This window comes from Dichotomopilus funicola, assembly GCF_033296635.1.
Source record: "Dichotomopilus funicola strain CBS 141.50 unplaced genomic scaffold C8A04scaffold_6, whole genome shotgun sequence".
Lineage (NCBI taxonomy): Eukaryota > Fungi > Ascomycota > Sordariomycetes > Sordariales > Chaetomiaceae > Dichotomopilus > Dichotomopilus funicola.
Genome location: NW_026944027.1, coordinates 556,436 through 567,209, shown reverse-complemented (window position 1 = coordinate 567,209; position 10,774 = coordinate 556,436). Strand labels below are relative to the sequence as shown.

The following is a 10,774-nucleotide window of genomic DNA, read 5'->3' as shown; positions in this document are numbered from 1 at the left end:
CTCGCCCGAGGAATTGTCCATCAGTCCACCCTGCCTGGGTCGCCCGTCCGTGCGGACGCGACGAAGGCGGGGTTTGGCAGCGGTTGGGTCCTTGGGTTACATTTCGAAGGCCCGAACGTGTTTCGGCGCTATTCCATGCCAACGACGTTAGTGTTCCTAGCCAGATTGACACCTGCTGTTGGCTGATGAGGTTTCCGGTGACCAGCGAGAGCGATCGCAAACGACCGGGACCGGCAGGCAGGCGATGTTGGTGCGAGAGTAAGACATCGGCCGAGCTCACGCACACCGCAACCTCTGCGTTTGTCTTCAATAACTAGTCAATGCTGACCATTACAGGCAATTCCCGTATTGCCGCTGTCCAGAGTAGTTATTTCCCCATTGAACATGCCGAATGCCCACGGGCTGCTAATTTCAGCGTAAACGTAGATTTTGGGGGCAAGCTCGAGATCGGCCCCGAAAAGAGGACCGCCGAGCTTCCGCTTTGCTTTCCGCCCACGCCGCGCCCTGCGTGCATTTTTCTTATTTTTTCCGTTGCGGTCCGTCCTTGTTTGCGGGTTTCCAGCGCAGCGCGCTCCACATGCTTCGTGCTTGCACCTGCTTCTTCGGACGCCAAGGCCGTTCCCCTGTCCGATCGCGCGTGGCCCGGAAAAAAAGACAGCCGCGGGCCCCTTCTTGGCGGGCCTCGCCCAGGCACGCCAGGTGAGTCCAGGTGTCCAGGGGCTCCGACATTCCGCCAGGGAGCAGGGATTATCGCGCAACCCCTGCTTTCGCAATGCATCAGCGTCTTTGGCCCCTGGTTCGTCGATCGAAAGATCGCCCAACCTGGTTGATCTGTTCTCGGAAAAAGAAGCGAAAAAGATGGAGGGTTGCCTTTTCGGGTGGGTGACCTTTCCAGCGGGTGTGAAAGATGGGAAAGTTTTCGATTGCGTTTGTTTGCTTCCTCCACGGGGAAAATCAGATCTTGGGTGCCGGTTAGTGTAGACTCGTATTGAACCCCAATGGATGCAGCCTGCGAAAGAACTTGGAAGCGCTGCAAGAGCTTCCCCAGCTGCGAGTCGTGGAACGCCAGATTCTCAATCCGAGGCGGCCCCATGACATCCCTTCGCCGTCGTCCCCCACGAATTGCAAGTCAGGAAGAACAAAAACGAGCCCACTTAGTCGACAAAAGCGAGGATCATGATCAACATGTCAAAGATGATGTGCGTCAACTTACTCGGACTATTTCTTGGGATCGACTTAACCCTGCGTCGCTCTTTGGGGGGCAGACCCTCGTCGTCCAGTGAACCGGCGATTCGTAGCTGAGGTCAAACACCGGACGGGCGGAAAAAACGAACAGCAAAAGAAACGTTGAAACCACCAAGCCCAGGGGCATGACGAGATGAATGGGGCGAAAATGGGGGTGAGAACGGGGGAAACCAACGAGATCCTCTTGGGACCCGTCGCCTAAACTTTCCAACGGAAGGAAAGGTCTTCGCAGAGTCACGCCACGGGATCGCTCCTGCTGTCTCATCCGTATCTCGCAAGCAAGTCCTCTGAACAGCTCCTTCCCTCGTTGCCCGCGATGCTTCTTCCAACCTGTCCTGACCGCCCTTCTGACGCCTGCCGCGAGGGAAGCTACCTCGCTGCGTAACGGCTGCTCGCATCACAAACGGCGACTTGCGAACTCGACATCAACTCTCTTGACCAGCTGCTATTGGACGTCATCAAAGATTGAGATTACCTAACACGACGACGACTCCTCATCAGGCTAACCCCGCCATGTCTTACCTTTTTTTTCTCTATTGAGTGTTCGCCGTTTTCGAGTGGCGGTTTGAAGAACAAAATGTCCCGGCTCTGGGTGCTAGCTAGTTGACCGGTTGGCTGCAGCGTCTCATCTGGAGATTTTCTCTCCAAGGTCTCGGGAGGTCGCCTGTTGTTTCCCGGCGATTATCGATGGCAAGCTGCAGGTCAGACAGAGTCTTCCAGTCATTCTCCGGGAGACACTGCCCGTTGCGTACAATGGTGGTACAGATGCAGCTATCCGTACATATACATAGATAAGTCTAGGCAGTCGTGCAAACCCACGTGGTGGCAACTTCACGACAAACTGCTGGGTGTTGCTTCGTTTGGCCGTTAATTTTTTACCCCTGAGCCCATGTAAGTGCAGTCTATGTCGGTATGCCAGTCGTGGCCAAGGATCCGCCGTTTGGTTACACTCATGGACGGCTATTTTCCCGGATTGAGACGCTGAAACGAAACCCAGCCCGGAGAGGTCAATTCAAACAGGAGGTCAATACGAAACAACTAGGCAAGGTGAACGGACATGGGCATGCGTCTTGCAGGAACCTGCAGGCAAGGCCTTTGCGCGCAGTGTAGCTCCCGTTTCGGTATCGGGGATCTCAACCCCGCAGCAAAAATCGCTGAGCCCCAGCCAACATTGAACAAACGGACCGAGACCAAAGGGACGGGAAACAGCGACTTCAAAACCTCGAGTGTACCTGGGTACATGTACATGCAGAGCATACATGCATAGCAGATATGCTGGTTAGCTGAGCATGTCAAGTTGGCAGCGAGATACTTGCTCTCACTCATCTCGTTTCCATTCCACACATACAGGCTGTATGCACCCCAATCCCACAACCACACCCACACCAAAGGTGAGCAACCACCGACCATCATGAACTGCGCATGGGTGCCTACTTTCTGTTGGGGGCCACGGACATGGATAGAGACAGCAGACAGCAGACAGCAGACAATATATTATACCGAAAACTAATTACCTTTCATACTACCCTCCACGCTTGCATGCACAGATACATTCCCAACTCAGAGCCATGCAGGCAGGATCTTGGATGTACATAGTAGACGATAATCCCTCTCTCGCCTGGAAATATCCAAAGAAGAAAAACTCATTATCCTACCGCCGTGTCATCACAGCACAACCTATCCTAACGCCAGGCAGGCAGTTTTCCATCATGACATGTGTGAGATTGACACACAAACAAACCCGGAGCCGAAAAGGGGGTAAGGTGGGTGGATGGATTAGAATATGCCATGCCACGCCACACTATGCCACAGCACGACATACGTGTCTCAGCAGACATGTGTACCCGACCTCTCCGGTAATGATGTGTATGTACAGCAGACATCAGGCCCAGCTTCTCCTTCTCCCATCCATCCACAGAAAAGTGAGTAGTTCTCGTGAATCTTTCGCATTATGGCGTGTATCTCCTACAAACCTATCTAAGGAGATATCTACTTCCCTTTTTTTTTAAAAAAAAAAAAAAAAAAACCAGCTGTGATCACTGAACCTGCTATCCTCGAGACTGTAGTCTCTCTAAGAACCCATTTTCAATGAACTAAGCACGCTGAATCTTTCGTATTATCGCACGTCTTCTACCGTACCTTCAAATCTGAAAGGGTATCTACGTCTCTTCTAAGAACGCTCAACTTTTCACCCTCCCTCGTGCTCAATATCAGAGCCAAATAACCTAAGGAATAACCTAGGAAAAGCCTCATCAACGCCGATGCAAATGCCATGATGCAGTAGACAACGTCAGTAGGTAGATAGATGACTCCTTAAACCCCGAATCCCCAAACTCCCAAGAAATTTGCACCATGTAAAGAAATAATGCCTCTATCTCAGAATGATCTCCCCATTTTCACCATCCGCCCCCACTTTCTCCCCATCACTGCCTTCTTTACTCTCCCTTTCCCTCCCCGTTTACCACCCCCCGACAAGAACACCCAAACCCCTTCCGAAACCCCTCCACATCCATCCCCTCCAACAACCTCGCCGCCTTCTTCGCAACCGCCACCCTCCCATACCGACTACTCTGCCCAACTGTATGCGCCAGCGGCAACCCATGCACGCGCATAGCACACACCACCTGCGGCGCAGCCATGAACACCGCCGCCCCCGTCGCAGGACCCTCTTCTTCCCCTCCCAGCGTGCCCATCGCTGACGAACTATTGTTCGCAACGGACGAAGCTGGGATCTCCTTGACGTGGATGCGCCACTCGGTGCAGCCCATGCGCTGGAGCAAGAGGGACGCGAAGAAGGGGATGGGGTGGTTGTTGGCGTAGGTATCGTAGGGGGCCATGTTTTCGAAGAAAGGGCGGATGTGGGCGGTGAAGAACTGGCGGATTAGGGAGAAGTCGTAGCAGCTGTCGACGAATAAGGCGCCAATGTAGGCTTCGAGGACGTCGGGTAGGCACTTGGGAGGACGACGGCCAACTCCACCGGCACCAGCGGTGAGACTAGAAGGGCCAGGTGCAGTGCTGCTGTTGATGCCGATGGACAGCCAGAAGTCCTTCGCAAAGTCGTCTTCGCTCTTCCCTTCCGCAACGGCCTTTTTCTTTGCTTCCTCCAAGGCTAGCTCGACGTCGGCAACATACTCGCCCACCTCAGCCTGCAGCGAAGCAGAGCACATCAGCAGCGACTTGTGGAACCCTAGGTACACGGCTAGACAACCCAGGAACTGGTTTGATACCATGGCCATCTTGTGCTCGGTGAGCCACTGCGGATCGGCCTTGGGGAAGCTATGAAACAGGAAGTCGATGCAGGCCATGTCCAGCAGGGCATCCCCCAGAAACTCGAGACGCTGGTACGACGGCACGGACTCGAACGCGAACGGGTAGGTCGGGTGTTGGAAAGCGGAGCGCAGTAGGCGCGGGTGGGTGAAGGTGTAGCCCATGCGCTCAGCAAAACGGGCGGCCATGTCGAGCTGGGCCGAGTTGCATGGGGCGGTCTGCCAGGTCGGGGGTTGGTACGCGGCGTAGTACTCGGGCCACGACGCCATGGCGTGGTTCTTGTCTCGGACGAGGAGTGACACGGTGCGGATGGCGAGGTCGAATCCGGGGGGGTCGCCGGCCTGGGCGGTCAAGTAGGCGGCACCGATGAGAGCCTCGCACACGTCGGCAATGGTCTTGTCGGCTAGGACGTGCTGGCGTCCCCCGGAAGCGTCGGCCTTGTGCTTGCCGCGTTTCAGGGTGAGTCCCTCGGGGTACCAGGTACGGCGGTCAAAGGCCATGGAGCGAATGTACTCCTCGAGGTGCAAGTCCAAAGCGTTATTGAACAGATTCCGGTTGCAGATCAGGAGCATGCGCTCAACATGGTACTCAAACTCGCCCTTGTCGGGTATCAACGTGAAGATGGAGATGGTTGTGGCCATCTTGAGGAAGCAGTCGCCGAGGAACTCGAGTCTCTCGTAGTTGTGCCCGGCGCCCTGCGCGTTGACCTGCCCGGCGCCGACCTTGTCGAGGTTGTGTTCGTGTTCATTCTGGTTCTCGTGGTCCCCCGTGTCGCCTTCCTTGGTGAATGCCTCGAGGGCTAGGTCGGGCCGGAGCTCAAGACCCAGCTTCTTGCACGCTTCGAGGGCGACCAGGTTCGAGTCAATGCGGTGTACGATAGCCGGAAACAGGTAGATCATAGCGACGACGTCCACGGGCAGCTGATCTGTGTTAGTTATGTCTCGCGTTGGGGAATACAAAGGGCGGATATGCTTATGCTGTGTAAAATGTGCGACAATGACTTACCGGAGAGATCCTCAGGGGCTCCAGCACCAGGAAGCATGGCCGTGGCTGCAAATCTTGCTCGTCCACGCGGTCGTCCAGCATATTGCGCCGGATCGACAGTAACTCAGCCGCCACTACAGGCTGATCCGCTCGTGGGGCCAGCAGAGCGCGCGACTTGGACCACGCGCTCAGACTGTAGTTGGAGATGTCGTGTTCCTTGCAGGTTACACGCCACGCCCGATGTCCCGGCGCCACGATCCCGGGTGGTACGGCGTCGGTCGGTTTCATGTCGTGGCGCCGTCCACGTAGGATGAACTTGCGGGAGCCGTCGTAGGGGTCCGTGACGAACTTGTCGTGGAAGAAGGCGTCCGGTTCATCGTTGAATCGGTACGGAACCCGCTCGTTCTCCTGCACATACTTGACCGTCTCCCAGTCCACCATTTTCTTGGTATCAACCTCGCTAACTGCCGCAAATCTCTCGGCCCCGTGTCCCAATTTGGTCGGAGCTAAGAAGTACGGAAGATCGGCCGCTGTAGCCTCGTACTCCTTGCTGAACACATCCTTGAATACCGCCAGCGTGAACGTCGTCAGGCCTTCGCTCTCCGAAACTGCCAGCTCGATTTGCCCAGGCACCGACACACACTCAACCGCGGAGGACTTCCCGCCGCCAAAGTACAGCGGAAACGACGCGACCTGCTGTACCGGCTGCCGCGTTAGCAACAGCAGCGGTGCTGATGGCCGACCCAGCACTTCTGGGCTGGCCAGCGTCAACACTGTGATGTACATCGCCACAGGCTCGCCCCGCCCCGACCAGATCTCGGGCTTGAGGCGCATCTTGTACTGCTCGCGCTTCTTGGAGCTGACGGCCAGCCGGGCATTGCGCATTGCGGGGAGCTGCTTGGCGAAGATGGGCTTGAGGTGCTCGTCCAGGTATTTGCCCTGGATCAGCTTCAGGCACATCTCGTAAGCCGCCGAACACTTGGCCACCGCTTTGTTCGCATAGATGCGCCCCGTCGCGTTGCGGATAGGCGAAGCATCTGGTAGAATCACCTCGCCCTGGTAGCCACCTGGAACGGACAACACGGCGTAGTCGGCTGAGAGATTGACCTCGGGCGGGTGCGGCAGTGAGGCCACGAAGGCAGTCAGGCAAATCAGGCTCTGCTTGTAGTTGAGCTTGGCCCCCGTCGATGGTACGGTATACTGCCGCTGGCCCTTCTCCTTGCGCAGGAAGTAGTCCATGTTGTAGTTGTTCCCCGTCAGCTTCCGGTCCTCGGGCATGGCCTCGCAGAACTTGCGCAGCGCGTCCTCGCTGTTCTGGTTCTGCCGTAGCCGTTGCAAGTGTTCAACGTTGCCCCTCTCGGCCATGTGGATGTAGACCGACCCGGCTCGGCGTGCCCGCCCGCGGGACTGAATGTATTGGATCAGCGTGGTGTTGAGGTCGTATCGGACGACCACGTTGCAGTCGGGAATGTCGAGCCCTTCCTCGGCTACGGAGGTGGCAAACACGCAGTTGATCTCGCCTCGCTTGAACTTGACGATGGTCAAGACCTGGTCGCGATACGTCACCTTGGAGCCGTCATGGCTTCCCTCAGGCCGACCGCCCCCAACCTGTCACAATGTTAACATCCGGAAACAAACCCCTTTCTTATTCTCTAGACTCTCTTACCAAAACACCAGGCTCCAGTCCAGGGATCCTCATCTCTGGCTGCTTTAGCAGATCTACCAGCAGCGTCGCTACGTTCCGCTGCATCACAAACACAATGCAGCGCCGATCGTGGTCCACGCTCGAAAACTGGTCCCGCAGGATCTTCAGCAGCATCCTGACCTTGTGCGACAGCTGCTCCAGGCTCGGTCGCGCAAACTGGTGCTGCTTCACCAGACCGTGCGCCTCCTTGACCTTGTCGATCTTCTCGCTCATGCCCATGCTGTACGCCGACTGCCGTAGGATCTCCCGCTCCGCCTTGGACTCGTGCCGGATACTGTCTTCGTCTTCAAAGTACAGCTGCCAGTACCGATCCGCACACCACGGACCCAGTTCAGCCGCGGCCCTGGTCGTGAACGCCAGCGGCTTCTGGAACACCCGGAACTCTCCGACCAACTTGCCGATGGCCTGGTTGAGCTCCGTCTCCCAGTTGGGCGGCCGTCGTGCATACTCAACCATCACCTCACGCTTGATCCGGCTGCTGCTGTTTTGCAGCGCAGCCGGGTCAGCCACCGTCGCGATCTGGCTGTGCAACAACGCCTCGAGTTCGGCTGCCGCCACCTTGGGGTCGATCTGCGCGTCCACGGGCGAGGCAGTCATGCCGAGAATGCGCGGCCGTTGGTCCTGGTCCTCGACCTCGATGTAGAAGTCCTTGATGATGCGTGCGTACGGGTGGTTCTTCTTGGTATGGTGTGCCTCATCGAACACCAGCAGGTTGATCTCCTGCATCCGGATATACGAATGCGTCAGGCATTGATACAGGATCTCGGCGGTGCAGACAATCGCCATGTTCTCAGAAAACGTCTTCTCCCAAAACGCCTTGGACACGTCCTCGACCATGTCCCCGCAGAACTTCTCCACCGGGTAGTCCAGATTGCACGTCAACACCGCGTGCTGTTGGAACACCAGCGCAACCTTGTCGACCAAAAAGAAAGCAATACGTTTTGGCGCGCCCTTGGACCGGTTCTCCAGCTCGGCCTGGATCGTCCAGCGAAGCAGCAGGGCCGCAATCAGGGTCTTGCCCGAACCTGTGTCAAGCACGGCGATGGTATTCTGCTTCTTGGCCAGCTCAAACAGCTCCAGCTGGTAGTCGCGCGGGCTCGAGATGATCCGCTTGTTCTCAAAGTCCCGGATCAGGGTCTGGAATGACTTGACATCGTCGGCGACGACGAGCTTTTCCACGCCCTTGGCGAAGGTTTCTTGATTCTCTTCGATCCACTCCTCGAACGCTGCATGGTCTGCTCGTTTGCGCTCCGAAATCTTGCGTGGTTTGGGTGCGGGATTGACAATCAGCTTCTTTGTGCCGTCTTGCTCTTCGTCTTGTTCTTCGTCTTCCCGGTCAGTATCGTCGGCATTGGCCAAATCATCTTCCTCTTCCGGGGCACTCGTGGGTCCCGCCGAAACACTTGTCACGACTGGGCCATCAATGTCCATCATATCTACCTCAGCGGACACTTGGGTCTGCGGCGGGTGGATCGCCGCATCTCTCATTTCTGTGTCCATGATGTTGGGACTGAGTAGCCTAGTAGCGAGTACTATCGTGGTGAGCAAATGTGAAGAAAACTAATTAATTGTGAGAAGATGTGAAAAGGTCGGAGCAATGGAATTTGGTTTGGTTGAATAAGTTCGAGTTTGCAGCCTCAGTTCGTTTGCAAAGTTGGTGAAGGGTATTTAGCAAAAGATCGCCAAAATTATCTAGTGAGAAAGTAGAAGTAGAAGGAGCGAGGCAGAGGCAAAGAACAAAGAAAAATAGAGATAGGAATCACGGACGTTGAGCCACGTGAGTAAACAAGAGATGAAGTTTGGCCAAGTTGGGTTATTGCAGCGGAATAACTGCCCGAGAAGCACTCCGATAGGTCGGATTGGCCCAAAAGGAGGAAACTGAGGCCGACCATGCACCTGCCGTGACCAAGTGGCCGCAGGATGAGGGTGGCACCTGCTGCAGTACAATGTCCGGTGTTTGTTCTATTGTATTTTTAGTCAGATAAATAGTGAAAACTTACCGTAAAACAAGCATAAGGAGGGAAGAGAACACGTATAATAGGAAACCGCTGGGTTCGCTATAAACTGACAATGCTTAAAATCTAACTCTCGAAATTCTGATGACTCTCTCTGCCTTAGATTTAGGAACGCTCAGGGAGACTCAGAAAGGGATAACCACAAGCAGCTCAGCCCTATGGACTCACCCTCTCCAGCGTCCACTCCTCCCTCCCATCCTCCCCCCTCACCCGGTCATACACAAACCGATCATGCAACCGGTTCTGCCGGCCCTGCCAAAACTCCACCCGCTCCGGCACAATTCTCAGTCCGCCCCAAAACTCGGGCACCGGAATCTGCTCCTTGCCCTCAAACCTTTCCTCCGTCTCCTTCACCCATCCCTCCAACATCGCCCGCCCATCATCCCCTTCAACAGCCGGATCCGGCTTCAGCACCGCACTCTGCCGGCTCGACCACGCCCCGATCCGGCTGCCCCGCACCCGCGTATCAAAGTACGCCTGGCTCTCGGCCGGGGGGATCCGCTCCGTCTTTCCCTCCACGCGCACCTGGCGCTCCAGCGATTCCCAGTAGAACACCAACGACGCCCAGGGGTTTCCCGTACTCGTCCCGTCCCCGCTGCCGCTCCCATTCCCATTAGACCCTTCCCCAGAAGCAGCAGACCCAAACAAATCCCTCGCCTTCCCACTCGTCCCAAAATTACTATAAATCACAAACCCCTTGGTGTCCAGCTCCTTCAAGTACACCATACGCGCTGACACCCGGCCCGACGGCAGCTGAGCCGTGGCCAGCGTGCAGGCCTCCGGGTGCGGGATGCCCGATGCCGGTTTTGAGGCCTCGTCGAACCAGGCGTGAAATTGGGCGATGGGGTCGTGTGGCTGGAGGTCGCTGCGCTTGAGCCCGCCGAGGTGCTCGGTGCGGAGGAATTGGGCTGCTTGACCCGGGGCGAGGGGGATTTCGATGGTTTGGTCTTGGGTGGCGCCGGCGGGGGCGACTGGAGGCGGGTGAGTATTGGAGTGAGTCATTGAGAGGGGAGGTGGAAGAGAAACGGTGTGTGAAGTTGGGCTGAGTAAAATTAAGGTAGTGGGATATGAAATAATAAAATAAAATGAGATTGTTACATACAAATTAGTTTGGCCCCTTCTTGGGCTGGATAGAGCGCCATTCTGCGAGTTCCCTGAGGCTGTGGTCTTTGTACGAGTGCGGCACGAACAAGTGAGCGACTGAATAAAGTACTTCGACTCATGGGAACAGGCGTGAGTTATATGCAGGGACTGGACGATCTCCATAGCCAGAAGTGGGAGTCAAGATCGGTCTGGGCAGGGGTTGACAGCACCCCACTTTTGATACTTGTTGTAGGCCGTATGGAACACTGTGACGGCTAGGTACCGTACACCAAGAAATCGGCCCATAAACGTCTCAAAAAATGGCTTTACTATTGATTATACTAGCTTAATTCTTTTCAAAGGTATCCGAAAGTCTTAGGAGCCATCTTTTATTGCACATACCTCAATTATCTTGTGGGAAGATGAGGGACATATCACTGCGGTACTCCACTGTGTGAATACCGTAGTCAAGGTA

General features: G+C 55.8%; 2 protein-coding genes across 2 annotated transcripts; both read right to left on the bottom strand.

Moving 5' to 3' along the window:
• Positions 1–3,680: 3,680 nt before the first annotated feature.
• Positions 3,681–8,701, bottom strand: C8A04DRAFT_9478 (dicer-like protein 1; the record flags this gene model as incomplete). Its single annotated transcript, XM_062785497.1, has 4 exons — positions 3,681–3,911; positions 3,963–5,432; positions 5,518–7,104; positions 7,163–8,701. 4 exons carry the CDS (start codon positions 8,699–8,701, stop codon positions 3,681–3,683), a joined length of 4,827 nt encoding a protein of 1,608 aa, XP_062640214.1.
• A 671-nt stretch (positions 8,702–9,372) lies between these two features.
• On the bottom strand, positions 9,373–10,358 carry C8A04DRAFT_9532 (uncharacterized protein; the record flags this gene model as incomplete). The annotated part of the gene is made up of 3 exons (XM_062785521.1): positions 9,373–9,817; positions 9,857–10,187; positions 10,319–10,358. 3 exons carry the CDS (start codon positions 10,356–10,358, stop codon positions 9,373–9,375), a joined length of 816 nt encoding a protein of 271 aa, XP_062640213.1.
• Between the last annotated feature and the right edge of the window lie 416 nt (positions 10,359–10,774).